This window comes from Sarcophilus harrisii, chromosome 3, assembly GCF_902635505.1.
Source record: "Sarcophilus harrisii chromosome 3, mSarHar1.11, whole genome shotgun sequence".
NCBI lineage: Eukaryota > Metazoa > Chordata > Mammalia > Dasyuromorphia > Dasyuridae > Sarcophilus > Sarcophilus harrisii.
Window position 1 is genome coordinate 368,667,802 of NC_045428.1, and position 19,794 is coordinate 368,687,595.

General features: G+C 33.0%; 1 protein-coding gene across 1 annotated transcript in view; it reads right to left on the reverse strand.

The window, feature by feature from the left end:
• Positions 1-19,794, reverse strand: part of PLCL1 (phospholipase C like 1 (inactive)) — a 406,095-nt gene that overhangs the window by 72,232 nt on the left and 314,069 nt on the right. Inside the window, exons 2-3 of the mRNA XM_003764074.3 lie at positions 14,804-17,275; positions 11,881-12,084 (exon numbers count right to left, since the gene is read on the reverse strand). Of these exons, the coding sequence (XP_003764122.1) occupies positions 11,881-12,084; positions 14,804-17,275 (2,676 nt within the window). The remainder of the gene's footprint in view (positions 1-11,880; positions 12,085-14,803; positions 17,276-19,794) is intronic.

A 19,794-nucleotide genomic window follows, 5' to 3' on the forward strand; every position in this document is an offset into this window, starting at 1 on the left:
AACAGAAATTTTTGCCAACTCTGAAGATCTTTCATCAGCTCCATTACACAGTGTCAAATTGATTTTGTCAAGAGTCATCTGGTAAGGGTTAGAGGAAGTAGAGATGAATAGTAGTGATTGGTGACTCACTGCTGAGGGGTAATGAGGCTAAGCTATTTGTTGCCCTGACAATAGCAATAGCGAGTTCTGCTCTCTTACTAGGGCATGCATCCAGAAAACCTCCCCAGAGGGGAAAGAGGAGAATCAAAGAAAGGATAAGACCACTTCCCAAGACAGTTAAGACCATGATAATGGACAAGAGATAGTGGATATATCCACTGAACTATAATTTTGTTATTTTCTCTACTAAGAAGAATCATTTTCTGATGGAAAAGAATAAAACAAAATGGCTTAGAAAGGAGTTGAATCCAAAGACAAGTGGGAGTGAGTGTAAGAGAGCATTAAGGTGCCCTTGAATTTAAGTCACTATTAGACCATTAAAAAAAAACACTGGCAGATGCTATTGCTGAGCCACTGTGAATGACATCATAGAGATTAAGAGGTGTGCCAAAGGACTGAAGGAGGATAATGATGCCCCTATTTTCAAAAGAGGAAAGAAATAGTAATCTGATAAGCTTGAATACTTTTTGGAAAAATATATAATATATATTAAAGGAATGGTTTTGCAATCATTTTTAAAAAGAAAATAGGATCAAAAAGAACAACCAAAGGTTATATAAAACAGACCAGGCCAGACTAATTATATTTATTTTTCTAATAGGTTTATTTGAAAAGACCAAAGAAATGCTATAATTTACCTGTATTTTAGCAAAGATTTGACAGTCTTTGATGTTATTATTATGGACAAGATCAGACCACAAGAATAATCCCATGTTTACTTAGAAGGAGATCCTTAGAGTGGTACCCTAGAATCCAAGTTTGTTCCTATGCATAGAACATGGTAGGAGCTTAATAAATACTTGTTTATTATTTTTGATCAGTGACTTAAATAAACCACAAATGCCATATTCATCAGATTGGTAGATGACATTAAAGGTATCACCAATACAAACTTAGATAAAACTTGGCTGACTACTGACAAGTTGCCTAGGCAGCTAAGTTGTTGGGTTTGGGGTTTTTTTTTTTTTGTTTGTTTGTTTTTGAGTCAGTTGTCAATATTATTTGGGGAGGAAAAGACCTTGGAATCATGTCATAGATGAGAACTTGTAACACAGTTTCTTGTCTTGTTACACAGTGCCTGCTCAGGAGAAAACTAAGCACATTTTTAGAAAACTTCATTATCTTTTTTTTTTCACATTTATTTATCTAAACATCTGTTGTGTGTTTTACAAGTTATCTTTTTAAAGAACGGTAACATTCTGCAATCTAATTAGCTATCTTACTAATTACTGCTGTGCCATTTGTTGCTTTGGACAATTTAAAAAACTACTGGCCATACAGTCTCCCTCAATGAAATATCTTGAACTATAAAAAGGAAAAAAAAATTGCATATGACAATGCAAGAAGGCAAAGTTGATACCAGTCAGTAGTCAAAAAACAATAGCTAGAATATTGGGCCAAATCAAATAAGATGAAATGTAACAGGGATACGGATATAAATATAGATGTGTGTACCTAAGAGAGAGAATATTAAAATCAGGTTCAAGAAATTAATTTTATAATTACAAGTTAGAAGATATACTGTAGTTAGATAATATTTTGAAAAAATATAGATGAATTTTCATATTCTGCAATTTCGAATGAGTCAAAAGTGAGTGGATTAAATTAATGATCAATCAAAAAACATTTATCAATTGTTTGCTATATGCAGAACACAGTGCTAAGTGCTTAGACTATAAAGTCATACAAAACCAGAGCCTTAAGGTGTTCACATTCTAATGAGAAGACAGAATGTAGATAACCAGATACAGATAAGACATATACAGAGGAGATGAGAGGTAATTTCAGAGGAGACCACACTGGCAGATAGGAGGACTAGGAAAGTCCCTTTGAGCTAAGACTTGAAGGAGGGCATGAGAACTAAAAGACAAAATGTTAGGAGGGAAAATATTTTACAAGCATGGGTACAGCCAGTCATTACAAAGGCATGGAGTCAGAAGATGGAATTTATGCAGCAGGAACCTCAAGTGGTACAATGGAAACCACATCAAAGAGGTATACAATGTCCAGGATCAAGGAGATTCCACTGCATTCTTACCAGTCAAACCACAATTGGAGTATTATAGTTCTAAGTGACACATTTTAGAAAGGATAAGTTGGAGAATATACAAAATTAGTGATCAAGTTTAAAAAACGATCTCGGTATTTATGGGAATTGGCTTTAAAAATGGAGATGTTTAGCCTGGCAAAAAGAAAAACAAAAGGACATAATAGCTCTCTTTCAAGTATTTTCAAAGTTATCATGTGGGAAAAGTATTAAATTTGCTCTGCTTTTCCCTCAGGAAAAAAAACAGGAGTAATTAATACAGAGAAGTAGATTTAGGCTCAGTGTAAGGAAAAATATTAACAAGTATGATGGACTGTCTCTGGAAGAAGCAGGTTTTCCTCACTGAAGTCTTCAAGTCAAGGCTGGATGCCTATTAGTCAGCTACATCTGGAACTTCTAGAATTCCAGCCCCTAAGAATCCATCCAATTCTGATACATTAGGATGCTGGGATCTAGGACTTGAATCTTTGGGTTGTCGTTCTTTGTAAGTGATACATGTCAATAAATTATTGTTTTATTTACAGTGGGGTTTTTTTCCACTTGCCCCATTATTATCCTATGAGTCAATTATTTTGTGTATGATTTACACTAATATAATAGACATACTAAGGAAAACTAATATTCCTGGGTGAGGCAGGAATGTTTTATTCGTTTGGTTGGAATTCAAAATATTTTGATAAAATATATTTGTACTCTTAGAAGACCAACTTTTTTTGCTTTGAAAAACTATATTTTTTTGCTCATCCTTGTAATTAAATTGATGTAGGGAATTCAGGATAAGGGAAATTGTTCAACCAATGCAGATTGGCAGTTTTATAGCCTGGTTCCCTGGAGAACTCATAGAATAATCAATTTTTCCAGAGTTATACAAGCAATATATGTGAGAATTGGGACTTCAACACAGCTGGGATTTCACAGTGACATTGCCTCTTTTTCTTATCTGATTCTTGGTATCACTTGAGAACATAATACCTCTCAGAACTATGAAGTAACCCCAAACACGTGAAAAATTATTTCCTTCTGCTCAAAAACCCTTGGTTAGGAAGGCCATATGGAATATCATATTGCTTCCATTATGAAAAAAAAAAGCTAGCTATTATTTATATAGTGATTTAAGATTTGCAAAATGCTATACAAATATATTATTTGATCCTCATGTCAATCCCAAGAGGCAGATGATATTATAATCCCCATTTTATAGATAAGGAAACTGAGGCATATAGAAGTGAAGTAACTTATTCAGGCTCACACAGCTACTACCTAAGACTGAATGCAGGCCTGGAGTATTATCCATTGCATCATCCCTCTGCATTAGATAGCAATTCAGTCAATTTCAGAGTTTTCTAATAATACTCATTTCCCAATTCCCTTTTATAGACAAGGTAAAGTATTCAGGTACATTAGGTCAATGTATTATAAATTGTATTTATTTGTTCTATATCTTCAGAAATTCTATTTTAACTTCTATGTTAATGTTCAAGAATATAGTCTAGAAATCATCTGCAGAAATTGCTTTGAAGTTTTTTTTTTACAACTACACATGCTCTTTAGCCATTTTGGCCTCTGGCTAATTTACCCAAGACATTCTTGATTCAATAAATATCTGTATATTAATTCAAATCCAGAAAATCACAAGGAACCCACAAGAGTTCCCTGGCCATGCATCAAGAGACATCTTATACTACATCTAACAGGACTGAAATCAAAATGTCAGCCTTTAAAGATGAAAAAAAATGAGGAAAGTCATTCAACAATATTTACAAACATTCTTTATAAGCCAGCAAATCCACTGTGCCTAATCTTATTGGTTGCAATTGAAGGGGGGAAAAATGAGGTCACAGCATCTGAGGAGGTTACATTCAAGTTAGGGAGAGAAAACATCATTTGTTTCATTTTTATGTTTCATTTTATGTTTTATGTTGTTAGTACAGGATAAAGGTCTCTGTAGCATGGAAGGGTTTTTGTTAGACTTGGAAGAGGACTAGAATCATTGTCTTTAGGGAAATCTGGGTAGGAGAGGGAAGGAGTAGGTGATATTCAAAGTAAAATAAATAGATGATAGATGAACAGATAATTGGTAGAAAATTGATAAACATGTTGATAAATACATGATTGATAGATATATATAGTAGATAACTGATAGTGTTTATGCTAGGTATCCCTGTCCAATTACAGGGATACTTAATGTTCAAAATCATATAGATATATTATGCACTTTGCAGAAAGAATTTTTTCCTATGAAAAAACTAGATTTAACGAAGATTAAATCAGATCAAAAGGAAAAGTGGAGAATTATAGTTTGGTACCAGGGTGTTCTTAAGGATAATTCCAATGCATTATAAGTCTTGCATAAATGAGCTGTGTTTAGAGCATTCATAGACTATCTTTCTCAATGATTCACGCATTACAGTCATATAAAGTTAATCTGAATTTTTCTATCATAAGAAGTTCAAGGTGTTGTAAATCCCCAAGAGGGTAACAATTATAGGAATTATTATTGTTAAGAGAAAACAACCATATGCAATCTTGCATTGCTACTATTTATGTATATGCATGGTTTCTCCATGTAGAATATGAGTTCTTTTGGTATTTTATAAGTGAAATTATTATCTAACTCAGGGGTCCTTTACCTGGTGTCTTCAAAATATTTTGATAATTATATTTCAATGTAATTGGCAACTTGGTAATTCTATATATTTTATTTTATAGATTTATAAATCTGAAAAGCATTCATGGATTTTACCAAATTATTGAAGGAGTCCATAACACACACACACACACACACACACACACACACATGCATACGCACGCACACACATACAGAGAGAGAAAGAGAGAGAGAGAGAGAGAGGTTTAAGAATCCCTGACCTAACTTATCTGCCTGCCTCCACATTCTCCAAAAATCTTCCTAAGAAAACAAACAAACAAACAAAAACAAGGTGGTTTTACAAGCCCCACTCAAAAGTCACTTGAGTAACTTCCTATTGATCTTAGCCTGGAACTTAAGATCCTCCACCATTTGGTTTAACCAACTTTTCATTCATTCAGTAACCATTTATTAAGCATTTGCCATTTGTCAGGAATTGTCCCCAAGTGTTACAGATACAAAGCCAAAAAAAACGAAACAATCCCTATCCTTAAAGTGTTATATTATTTTGGGAGGAAACATGCACATAAAAAAAATTAAAGACTATATCAATACATAAATACAATTTCTTGGAGAAGGGTACTAATAACTGCAGAAATTAGAAAAGCTTACTCTTAGTGATAGTACTTGAGCTGAGATTGGAAGAAAGCAAAGAATTCCTAGGGGGGAGGAGGGTGGCTCAGTGGATAGAATGCTGGCCCCAGGTCATGAAGACCTGAATTTAAATGTGGCCTCTTGATACCAGTTGTGTGACCCTGGCCAAGTTGCTTTATTCCACTGGAAAAGGAAATAGCAAACTACTTTAGTGTCTTTCCAAAAAAAACTCCATACCCAGCATCAACATCCTATACTAGAGGGGGTCACAAAGATTATGACACAATTGAATGACTGAACAGAGATTTGATGAAGGGGAGGTGAAAAAGGAGTATTTCATACATAGGGATTACAATATCATGTTCAGGGAAAGTTATATAGAGAGAGAAGAGTCAATAGGCAGGGTTAGAAGAATTTCAAGCATTTAATAGATTATTTGACTTTCAAATGCAAACTCAAAATAAACACCAAAAAAAGGTAAAGATGAAAAAGAAATTTTAAGGAATTCAATAAGGTTAAACTGCTACATCCTTACATGAGAAGAGGATACTGTAATTCTTAAGAACTTTTGTATTATTAGGGCAGATAGAAGGAATATACATAGACAGAGAACAGGGGTATGAATTAATTATGATAGGATGGTTTAGAGATAACCTTCCCAAATAAAAATAAATGTGAAAAACAAAGATACATTCAGATTAAGGGAGAAGGAAGGTAGAATAGGATAAGTTATCTAGCATAAAAAGAAGCAAAAGAGTTTTAATAGTGAAAGAAAAGATGGGGGTGGGAGTGGCAGGCAGCATTTACCCTCATCAGAATTGTCTCAAAGCAAAAGTAATATATATTCTCATTTAGGTATGCAATCTATCTATCCTATAGGGAAGTTGAAGGGGGAAAGGATAAGAGAAAGAGAGGGGCTAATAGAAGGGAGTGAGGATTGGGAGAGGCAGAAGTAAGAAACATAACACTATTGAAGAACAGAGTGAGAGGAGAAAAAGGATAAATCAGAAAAAGTAGGATGGAGGGAAATATACAGTTAAAAATCATAACTTTGAGCATGAATGGAATTTACTCACCTATGGAATTAGAAAGTGGAATAGATTACATGATTTGTACATAAAGGGTAATACCATAAGTGAATTAGGGGAACATGAAATAATTTAGCTGTCAGATATAGGTAAGGGAAAAATTTGTAACCACAAAATATATAGCATTACAAGATATAAAATAAATTTTATTTAATAAATGCATAAATGTGATTGCATTAAATTAAAAAGTGTTTGCACAAATAAAACCAATGCAATCAAGATAAAAAAGAAAACAAAAAATAGGCAGGGAGGATTTTTATAATAAGTTTCTCTGATAAAAGCCACATTTCTCAAATATATAGAGATCTAAATTTATAAATTTACATTGAAATATATATATAAATTTATAAAAATACCAATAGAAATAAGATTAAAAGGGAAGTACGAAGCTGGGAAACAGTATTTCTGACAAAGGTCTTATTTCTAAAATATATAAAGAACTGCATCAAATTTATAAGAATGCAAGTCATTCCCCAATTGACAAATAGTCAAAGGATATGAACAATTTTCAGATGACAAAATTAAAGTCATTTATAGCTATATGAAAAAGTGCTCTATCACTATTGATTAGAGAAATGCAAATTAAAACAACTCTGACATACCACCTCACACCTCTCAGATTGGCTAAGATGACAAGAAAATATAATATTAAATGTTGCAGGGGATGGGAAATGGGAAAACTGGGATACTAATATATTGTTGGTGGAATATTGTTGGTGAAATAATCCAATCATTCTGGAGAGCAATCTGGAACTATGTCCAAAGGGCTATAAAACTGTGCATACCCTTTGACCCATAAGTGCCATTACTGGGTCTGTAGCCTAAGGAAATCATAAAGGAGGAAAAAAGACCCACATGTGCAAAAATGTTTTTAGCAGCTCTTTTTCTGGTAGCAAAGAATTGGAAAGTGAGTATAAGCCCATCAATTGGGGAATGGCTGAACAAATTGTAATATATGAAGGTAGTAGAATATTATTGTTCTGTAAAAAATTATCAACAAGTTGATTATAGAAAGGCCTGGAAACATTTACATGAAACTGATGCTGAGTGAAACAAGCAGAACCAGGAATACAGTGTACACAATAAAAGCAAGAATATGTGATGATCAACTAAGAGAGGCTTGGTTCTTCTCAGCAGTTCAGTGATCCAAAGCAATCCCAATAGATTTTAGACAGAAAATGCCATCTGTATCCAGAAAATTATCTAAGGAAACTGAATGTAAATCAACATATGCTATGTTCACTTCTTTTTTCTGTTTTTTTTTAATCTCTCCCATGGTTTTTCCATTTTGCTCTGATTTTTCTCTCCCAACATGATCCATAAAGCAATGTGTATTAAAAAAATAAACTTAAAAAAAAACAATCAGAAAAAAATTATAAGAATACAAGTCATTCCACAATTGATAGTCAAAAGATATGAACATGTAATTTTAGCTGAAGAAATCAAAACTACCTATATTCATATAAAAATGCTCTCAAACACTTTTGATTAGAGAAATGTTTCACAACTACCAGATTGGTTAATGTTACAGAAAAGAAAATTGACCAATGTTGTTGAGGATAGCAAAATTAGACCATTAATACATGCTAAATCAATACAAACATTTTGGAGAGCAATTTGGAACTATACCTAAAGACTTAGAAAACTTCATACTTTTGTCCTACCAATACCACTATAAGGGATGTATCCCAAAAAGATATTTTTAGAAAGGAAGAGAAACTATATCTACAAAAATATTTATAGTGATTTTAGGGGATTGTTGGAAATTGAGGGGAAGCCTATGCAGAATGGTGGAACAAATTAGAGTATATGATTGTGATGAAAACATTGTTGTACTATGAAAAATGACAAACAGGATGCTTTCAGAAAAACCTGAAAAAATTTATATGAACTAATGCAAAATGAAGTGAGCAGAACAGAAGTACATTGTACATAGTAACAGCAATATTGAACAATGATCAACGGAATGACTTGGTTATTATCAGCATTATAATAATTTAAAACAATGCTGCAGGATTTATGATGGAAAATACTATCTACCTCCCAGAGAAAGAACTGATAATGTCTGAGTACAGACTCAAGCATATAATTCTTTAAACTTTTCTTGGTTTGTTTTGTTTGGGGAGAGGGAGGAGACTGTTTTGTTTTACAGTATAACTAATAAGGAAATATGTTTTTCATGACTACATGTATAATCCAAATCAAATTGTTTACTCTCTCAACGACAAGAGAGGGGAGGAAAAAGGGGAGAGAATTGAGAACCCCAAATTTTTAAAAAAATGAATGTAAAAAAACCATTGTACATATAATTAAAAAAATATTAAATTTAAAAGGACCATTTTAAGGATGATAATATTTTCATTAATGTTGCTGGTTTGTAAGCTCCTTGAGGACAGGGACTATCTTTTATCTCTTATTTTATATTTAGCATAGTGCCTGACATAATACAAGCATCTGCTTATCAGCATAGAATGGTTGTTTAGCCAAACCTTTTTTCTGTAGAATTATTTTCATGGTCTTTTGTCCTCCAAGGCAAAGAAAACTGTATTTTCTTTTCCATTTATCGAATGTAGTTGCTGTTTTTTCTTCCCAAGGCAAGACAACTAGAAAAGTACAATTTCTGCCAAATCCTGAATTTGTGATGATTGGAGTCCAATTTAAGTACCTCAATTGTCACATATCTAACTCATATTCCTATATTTTAGAATTGTTTTCCACAACATATAAGTCTTTGTCTTTCTGCCTAGTCTGGCATTAATCATATTTCATAAATGGCCTACAAGTTTCTATTCCCCATAATAAAACTAAAGGATAATCTCTTCAGGGGAAAAAGAGAACTCATAAAACTTCTTTAAATCATGCCCAGTCATTGAATTGAAACAACTATTATTTTCACATACAACAAAGCCCATGCTTCTACAAAAAGTCACATTTAGAATATCCCAGAAACAAATATTAAAGGAATAAAAGCATGAGGAATATTAACTAGCCTAAAGCAAACACTGTATCTTAGGCAACAAAAAAGTATATTATTTACTTCTTTTGCCAAAATTATATATCTTTTGTCTCTTGTCAATGTCAGTCAGTAGGTTTTTATTACTTACTATATGCCCTGGCCTTGTGCCCTGTGTTAAGCACTTAGAGAAAGGCAAAATAAGTTCCTACCCTCAAGGACTTTACATTCTAAAGAACTAGATTTTATCAAATGCAGCTAAGTGACACAAGTGAATAGACTGCCCTGCCTATAGTCAGAAAAACTGATCTTCCTAAATTCAAATCTGGCCTGAAACACTTAGCAGCTATATGAGCCTGAACAAATCACGTAATCCTCTTTACCTCAGTTTCCTTATCCATCAAATGAGCTGTAGAAGGAAATCACAAACCACTCCAGTATCTTTGCCAAGGAAACCCCAATGGAGTTACAAAGACTTTGACAAAAATAAAATGACTGAATAACAACAAAGAATTTATTAAGTACCTACAACGTTCCGGTACTGTGTTAAGTGCTTTATGAATATTGTTTCTATCTATCTTCCCAACAATCCTGAAAGGCAGGTACTATTATAATCATGTTCATGTTACAGTTGAGGAAACTGAGGCAAAGAGAAGTTAAATAACTTTCATTGTCCAATGTAACATTATAAATAAATGTCTGAGAGTGAAATTTGAACTCAGATCTTCTTGACTCCAGGCCAAGCACTCAATCTTAACTATCTTTCACTATTTAAAGTAGATGGAGGAAATGAAAGTTATATTGGGAAGAAAGAATTGGTGATATACTAATGAACAAACTGACAATATTATAGGTATATTTCTTTTTTTCTCTTGTCAACAAATCCATTCAAAATGTATTTAATTAAGCATTTATCATTCCCAGACACTAAAGATAAAAAGAAAGAATGTCTGTTCTAAAGGTACTCATATTCTACTGAGGGAGATAACATTTCAATAATTAAGTACATATAAGATTCCCAAAGAGTAGTTGAATATCCTCTTGGTAAGAAATGTTCATCTTCAGACAGTCAAATGTTTTCACAGTTATTTTAAATGGGTCTCAAGACTATTTGCATGGGTGTCTATGAGGCACAAATAAAGTACTGCAAATGTATGGCAAATGCACTAGCTATGTTCACTACTTGTATAGAGATGGGAATTATGAACAAAAAAGTGATGAGTCTATTATTCTTTCAGTTACGGTTTTGGGGCTTAAACTTTGGTTAAGAATGCTGTACACAGATTATAAGCTATACTTCTGAAATATGAATAGAAAAATTGATATTTAGGCTCTGATTCAGCCAATAAGACTAATAAACCAGTGATGGCAATGCCAACTTTAGGGTCTACAACAAAAACAACCAGTCACCATCCTGATTTCTCTTGGGTTTTTTGTTCGGTTGTTGTTGTTGTTGTTGTTGTTGTTGTTGTTGTTGTTGTTGTTGTTGTTGTTCCAGGCCTAGGAGAACTGTTTCTTCCCCTTCTCTAAAAAGAATGAATTTTAATTCTTGGCTTGAAAATCAAGTGAAGAAATGAGTGGTTTCCATGGCATCAATTTTGATCGTAACTAGGGGAGCTGAAGTCACTCTTTAGAAAGCAGTTACTTCAGTCTACTGTATAAGTGGCAGCTTTGGCAACAGTAGAAAGGAAGAAGAAGAAAAGAAAAAAAGAAGGAAAAAGAAAGGAAAGAAAATAGGTTTCATGAATAATGAGATATGGGGAACAAATGAATTTCTAGCCAAAATTAATGTGAAATTTAATTTGAATTTCAGTAACTGGATTTTATTATTAATTCCTTTTTATCTTCTTATTTGGGAAGAGGTTCTGCAAAACATGATTCTTCATTTCATAGATTCAATATCCTTTTAAAAATATCCTCAAGCCCTATAACATAGTCCCTTTCATGTGCATGATAAATGTTTTTAAAGTTTTTAAACTTAACTAAGAAAACTAAGATTTCAAAAAATTTAAGCTCTAAAAATATTTCACTTTAATTGAATTCAAATCACTACTGAAATCTAAGCTTGGTTCACAATGTATATCAATTTCGTATGAGACATTTACAATCAATGCTATTCCTAATATTTGGTACACAAACAATGTTTTAGCAATAACATCAATAATATTAACTTAAAATAAAATAAAAAGCTTTACTTTAGGTGGGAATAAGGAGAATGCCATTTCAGCCTGTAGCTGCCTGCATTCCATAGATGGAATTAGAAGAACTCTCCCACATTTATTCAATGAGTAGTACAAAGTAAAACAAACTATAATCAGCAAGACTGGCAATACTCATCCAAACACACAAAACAATTATAAAAAATGTTATATTAGATTGTAAAATTTCATACCAGGTCATAGGCAGCTAGAACCTTTTTCTGTACATCTGGTATCATCCCCAAAGGTTCCAGGTATGGGAAGTTATCTTTCATAATGAGAGATACAGAGGGTGTATCATCACTGTTTATTAGCCGAGAGGACAAAGTCAACATGCACTGCTTCAAGCTGGCAATTGGAGGGAGTCCACAAAGCTCTTTAACAGACACTATTGCATTCTGTCAGGGGAAAAAATGGGAATTACATTGTATGGTTTAACACAATACATCTACTTTATAAAGCATCTGTTCTTAATGGATAATTCTATTAAGACTTTTTATAATTCCAAAACAGATTAGAACTGCAAAATTTGAGGGAAATTGGAAAATGACCAATATTTTAAAATAACAATACTCATTTATGTGAATATCTAATTTATCATTCCACACTTCTCTGATTTAAGAAAGTTCTCATATTCCATAAGAACAAAGCAGTTCATTTTTAAAGATCATATTAATGCATTTTAAAGCAAATTTCCTCCAAAAAAAAATTTAAATAGTTTTTAAACTAACAATAATTTGTTAATTACAATTTCTTTAATTTTTGCTATGATTACTTTTTACTCTTCTATTACACTAGTTCTTCTTTCTCTTTCATAGTTAGAGAACAGTTCTTAAGTTCTAGAAAACAGTTTCTAACATAATAAGTGAAAGTGATTGTTGCCATTTTCTAATCTTTCTAATCTATGTTTTCTGTACATAATAACAGAATGCTAGAACTCTAAAGGAATATAAACATCAAATTATACCTTTAGTTAGAATACCTTCTGTTGATATTCAGTTTACCAGTCTCTTGTACTGAATCTTACTTATATAAACTATTCTATTAAAGTCAGATAAATAAATTATCATCCTCTGATTTAATATTTCATATGCAATATTGGCTCTTCTCATTATTTATACTATCACAGAACAAATTAATAAGAGATGCTAACATGGGTCTCAATGATTTAAAAGAGGCAAGCAAGGTATTTTTATACTTCCTTTAAACAGGAAAAATAATTGTATATTTTTTCATATATATATATATATATATATTAGATTTTTAATTGATAGAATAGAATTTTCAAACTAAGTATATGTAAAATATGCACATGTGAAATTTATTTGATGATATTTCTACCTAATTACTAAAATTCTATTGACAAGTAAATTAAGATAAAATATGGTACTTAAAAATGAAAAATTAATATTTTATGGTATTTTCTCTTATTCAGCTCTGGGACCTTTCAGTAACTTTGGCATAGTATTACTCTGCATAAGAGTATTGGGAAAAAATATACCAAACTTATTTTTAAATTTCAGCATAAAAAAAAAACCAGATCTAAGCTAAGAGAATAAACAATATCCCAAATATGCTTTCTTTATTATGGTATGTACTTTTCTATCTATAGATAAGTAGGTCTACTTGGGAAGAATTCATTCCAAATAAAACAATGATACTCTTCTGAAGAATGACTCAAGGAAAAGAAGCTATCCAGTTTCTCCACCTTGCCTCCCTTATAAAATAGTCCATAAAAACCAGTTAAAAAATCTGATTTTCATGATGATTACACTGAAAACTTCCCTCTTTTGAACTAACCAGGAAACATAGGATAAAACCATGCTTTTGTTTCATAGGTCTTCTCTGAATAAAAGTAAAGGGATGGAGGTGAAATTTGCTTTTTTTAATGAACAGAAATTATTTTCTTTCTCTCCCATCTTCTACTCAGATGGGGGAAAAAAGAAAAAATATATTGTAACAAATATTCATAATCAAGAAAAAAAATTTCCCAAATGTATATACATTTATACATGAGGTATGTACATGATCCATATGTCAAGCATATTTGCATGTTTATTGTATATGTCTACTTTTGTATCTATCTATCTATATATATATATATTTCATACTTGTAGATAGATAGATAGATAGATAGATAGATGGATGGATGGGTGGATAGTCTTCTTTTGTACTCTAAATCAGCTTTCTATAAATGAAATCATGTTTTATCATAGATCTAAAGAGGTAGAAGAGGTAATATACTTGTGAAATGTTGTGTCTATTTTCAGATGAGGTCACTGAATTATTACTTAACTGTTTTAGAGACTTCTCTCAAAGTGGCATAATATATAAATTTAAGTGATATCAAAACAAAGTATATTGATAAAACTGAAAGTGCCCCCTCAAAAGGAAAACTTTAACAGAACAAGTCCTTAACAGAATAAACGTTAATCAGCATAAATTTGCAAATATCATTTGTTAATAGATCAAAGCATGGATAGCCTATCTATAGCTAATTGACAATGTATTATATTAATAGATATGCTAAATGACTTACAAATTTAAGTGGATCATTTAGTAGAGAGGGAAGTTTTGAAGGGGAGGTAATTGCAGATTGATTCAATTTAACAAAAAGATTTATGCGCCTACTACCGTGCAAATAAAAACATAAAGGCACACTCAATATATTTACCAATTTGAAACAAGAAAAATTGTTTCTTGCACAAAGTCCCTCAGAAGACCTGAACTTAGCTCTCTATTATAAATTCTTAACAATGGTTCATATAATTTCTCTAGGAATAAATCATGTATAAAGCTGCTTAGTGTTCCAAGGGACAGAAAGGCCTTAGTTCAAATCTTGCTTCAGAAACTTATTAGCTGTGTGACTCTGGGCAAGTTACTCTACGTCTCAGTTTCTTTATTTATAAAATGAAGATGATAATAATACTTACTTCTCAAGGTTGTTGTGAGGATCAAATAAGATGAGAGACAGAGAGGAAAAAGAGAGATAGTACTTTAAAAATCTTTTATAAAGATGGTGGCTAGCTCATAATAATAATAGTAGTAATGTACTGTTTTTATTTTTTCTTAAGAAAGAATTCAATTAGAAACACAAATGTCATAAGGGTATGTTACCTGCATATTTTCTCTCACATCTGTGGCTTCTCTCAAGGGATGAACAGCTATTTTAAAGATGTCATCTATGGTTTTCAGACCAACATTCCTGAGCATGGTGTACTCCCTAACCTTCTTCCCTATTCTTACTGAAAGACTGCGCTTTGGGGCCTTTCCTCCTCCACTTCGGTTGGTTATTGCTATGTGAACAAAGAGTGTCACATGTTCCATGATATCTCCCACAAAAGAGCGCAAAGGGATGTGTCGATAGCCAGGCTGCAGGCACTCCAGTGGTATCGTATACTGTCCTATAAATTCGTCACCAATGTAGTCATCATCCAAGACCACAAAACGGATCATGGCAAGCTCAGGAAGGTTTATTTGAAACTCAAAAGTTTCATCAAAAATAGGATTATCACTGTTTTGTTGAACAGTTTTAGTTCTTTGTTCTGAACAGTCTGCAGGAATACCATGTATTTCAATACAGACATAGGGATCTATGACATCTCCTTTAGCACATGCTCCCTTGGGTTTTGGAAAGTTCTGACCACTGATAATTTTAATATGCAAGGCTTGAGGAGAGACCCCTGGAACAATGCCCTTTGTATTGGCACTAAAGTAAGAGACTTCATCCCTCATGATGGAGGGTCTGAGAACATATCCACAACCTCCATTCTGGAGAAACCAGCCTGTATGTAAATCCATCATTGGACCCGGAGTCTGGAAATTCATTGCCACAATCTGGCAGCCACAATTCCAGAAGTCTTGGGGGTTCAAATTACTGGAATCTATCCTCATAGCACTTGGGTATACCCTTGATAAGAATCTCTTGTTATAATTTACAAAGTCCTCTGGATATTCATTGGCAATTCTGCTAGCTTCTGTCTCACTAAATGAGCAGATTTCCCAATAACTTTGGTTCTTCATAGATAGTTCAAAATCCCTATATTGGACAGATTTACATATAGATACCAAATCGGATAGTTCTCTACAGAGACACATCACCTTCTGTTCCCCATTATAGTCCTCTGACATCTTTTGAGACATTTCGGCTTCCTCATCTTCATCTGTCACTTCACCTTCCAACATATCCTGGTCAGGAGGCAACTTCTTTCCTTTCACAATTATTTTTCTTTTCAGTTTCTCAGGGGAAGGGAGGTAGGCTTCAGATGGCAAAGGTGCTTCAGTGTATAGCTTATTGCCAAAGATCTTTTTCATGTGTTGGGCCATGACTTTCTGTTGTGGTACAGAACAGTGAGTGCCTAAGCAAAGGATAAGTGGGTATTCAGAAGCCACAAAGGCAAATTTATTTATCACCTCTATGACACTACGGAAGGAAAGAGGTGTTGTCATGTTGTTACGATTACAAAGGATCGGCTCACTGTCTGGTCCATCACTTACATCAAGTTCTATGCTTCTACAACTCATTTTTAAAGCTCTAACATAACCATTAATATCAGCAGGTCCCCTGAATTGATCTTCTATTAGATAAGTATTATGAGAAGCATTGATATAATAGTGTGATAATGGTTGGGTCATGTCTTGAGCCACCTTTCTTTGCTCAGGATCAAAAATATCACATTCTGATGACAATAAATACTGGGTAAAGCCATCAATTGCAAGGAAACCTTTGAGCCGCCCTTCTTCAGAAAGCTCATACCTTCGGATAATGTCTAAACACATCTCCTCAGTTATATGAGCAACTCCTTGTTCAGCTTCTAAAAACAGCATGAGGTCATTAGCATCTAAATATTCTTTGTTTTTGGATATCTGGACGAGTAAGAAATAAACTTCTGGTCTGGTACAAAGTTCACTAAAAGCTTCACAAAATTCCTCTTTTGTGACTCGGGTGGTTAGTTTCTCTTTGCTCTTTTGAATTTCTTTAAACTTTAACCTGATCTTAGATTCCTTCAGGGTAGGGTTGAGCTGTTTAATTAATTCTACAGATGTATCTTCTAACATAATCCCATTGCCATCAACATCTGCTGCTTCAAATACTGTTTTTAACCACATGAACCTTGGAGTATTCTGGCTGCCTTCTATTAAGTCAAGGGGTTGTTTACTTCGAGAGACTAGGTACCGTAAACCAGAAACCCAAATATTTGCTACATCAGCTGAATTGGCAACCAGATCCAAAGACTCATAATTCTCCCCATGGAGTATGGACAGGGCACAGTCCTCAGAAATCTGGTCAGCAAGTCCATTGTTCCTAAATGTCTCTGTGTTCTTCCCAAGCCTGATCTCTTTTATAGCAGAAATATCAAGCTTTGCTTTTTCAAGGTCTTTCTTAGAAGGCTCCCAGCGAAGAGCTTGAAGGTCTGTGTCCAGGGTAAAGAAACGATTGTATATCCGGGAATTGGGACGCACTTTCTTCAGCTCACAGCCAGCCTGCATGAAACTGATGCAATCACTTGCACTGCTGATTTTCTTTTCCGATGGCATACTGCTGAATGACACAGTCTTCTTTCTTCCACATTTTTGGTTTGAAGGATCCTGTAAGATAATTGGAAAATGATGAATAAATGTCTTTTGTAAAACTGAAAAATTCAGAAAAACCTATTTAATTCAGAACTGCCTGAGGTTCATCTTCACAATATGTGAAGGAGAGGGAGAAAAGTAATAACATACAGAAGATGAAGGAAAGTAAAAGTTATAAATCAGCAGATTTGTCAGACACCTTCATGTATACAATTCAAAGAATGTCCTAATTATAAACTACTCAGTATATTAGATCTAAGAATCTTTAATTAGTAATTCTTTGATGCTATATTATTTAATATATATATATACCATTTTGCTAAATATATACTATATTATATATTATATATTTCAAGTATACTATATATACCATTTTACTAAAAACAATAAAATTGTTTTTTCTTCTTAAATAGAATATAAACAAAACATTTCACTGATTTGGGATAAAGTTTTTTTCCCAAAACTAGTTGAAATTTATAAAATTTTAATGTATATTGTTATTCCTTTCATGGCATTATATATACAATATGACTTTCCTATATCACAGTTATTTCTGAAACAAAATTTTTATCCTTTTTTATAAACTACTTTGAATATTTTATATCATTCTACCCTTCAAATAGAAAACTATGAAAATGCCCTGAGAAATTTGACACTAAACAACCTTGAAAATCAGCTACAACTGCTTTTTTATGTATAATGTGTTCTTAGTAATAGCTTATAAAAGAACAAAAATATAGATAGTATCATCTGTTCTTAGGGGTCAGTCTAATGTAACTCAACTCAACATTTTCTGCTCTAAAACATTTCACACGAATCAATCAATAAGTATTTATTATGTATTTAATTTGTAATAAGGTACTGTGATGAAGCTATGAATATAAAGAATGAATAACATTCCCAAGGATTTTGCATTCTAATAAGGGAGACAAAAAATATATAAGTATAAATAGAACATAAAATACAATAATACCAAAAAAAGCAATCTAGGAATACTAGCAGTTTGAGTACCTAAAGAAGAAAATCTTATGAAAAATATATCAATAAAAACAGATAAAAATTGTAATCCAATGTATTTTCTTTCATACATTTAAAGTGTTTTTCTGAGTCCATAGGCTTTACCAGATTGCCAAAAGGACTCAGATACAGAAGAAATTAGGTAGAAGATAATTCTTAAACTAAGTGTTGAACGAAGAGAGGAATCTAGTAAGGTAGAGCAGGGAATAGAATGTATTCTAGACATAAAAGAAGGCTGTGAATACTTATGTTGGTATATTGTGTATATGTATTAGTAAAGAGCCTCCTACTCTGTTAAAGTCTCCTGATTTCTTTATTAATTGCAGAAATTTAAGTCTTTTTAGCTTGTATGCTTCTAAATATATAAATAACCAAAATATGGCCTCTGAAAAGGGTCAAAGGGCCAATTACCTCCTGATTTTACTGACTTATGGTTCTAAAATAAAAGTAAATGTTCCCTATTCTCCATACAAAAACTACTTATAAAAAGAAAGCTAAACAAAAAAGACAATATTGAAACAAGGGACAAAGTAGAAATAGAATCCCTTCTGGGGAAGAAAGTGATTCACAGTAACCCCTCTCTTTTGGGGGGAAAGGAGGAGGGAATCTATCTTCTTTGAGCTTTGAGCTTAGAAGAAAAACTTTTCTCACAGATTCTAGCTATTGGAGATTCATTTGGAAATTCCATGGGATTGCAGGCGCAGTAGAATTTGCTAGGCCTGACAACTTGTAAGCCAGAGGCCAAAACCAGTCCAGCAGCAAATCTCACACAGCAAGCACCATGAAAAAGCTTATTATTTGATATGACATCTGCTTAGGAAGGTTTGTACGCCAAGGAGGCAAGTCTCACATAAAATAATATGTACTAAGTCTATGCAAAAAGATAGGTGAGTTTGGAGATGTAAGGGTCATCCAAAGTGAGTCAGAGTTTATGGCGTTTTCAAAGATCCCAAACTATTTCCTGGCATCCAAGCCCATCTTGTTTTACAGTGTTTAAGTGAAGTATGTAAAAGGATGTTTCAGATTTAACACTCAATTATTCTAATAGACAGATGTTAGAAAAGAAAAAAGAATATCTATGTTCCAAGTGCAACCTCAGCGAAATATGACTAGGAGAAAATGATCTGACTATATTAAGGGATTACAGAGCAAAGCAAGTAATTATTCAGAAAAGTTGCTACCAATGATTTGATAGGAAATAGAAGCCACTGTAGGATAAAAGCATGAGCACATCTGTGCTTTGGGAAAACTTATTTAACAATTTGCAGAGGATGGATTGAATGAGGGAGAGACTAGAAGGAAAAAGACCAACGAGGAAGCTATCACAATAGTTCAAGTGGGATGTGACAAAAGATTTGAGCCAGGATGGTAGTCATATGAATGGGTAAAAGGAGATACATTGAAGAAATGGGACTTTTGTTTGAAAATTTGATTGGGATTTGCTATGTCTTGCTTTCTGCTTGATGTCTCTGCTTCCTATTGAATATTATTCAGTCAATTATCACAAGTGTCCTACT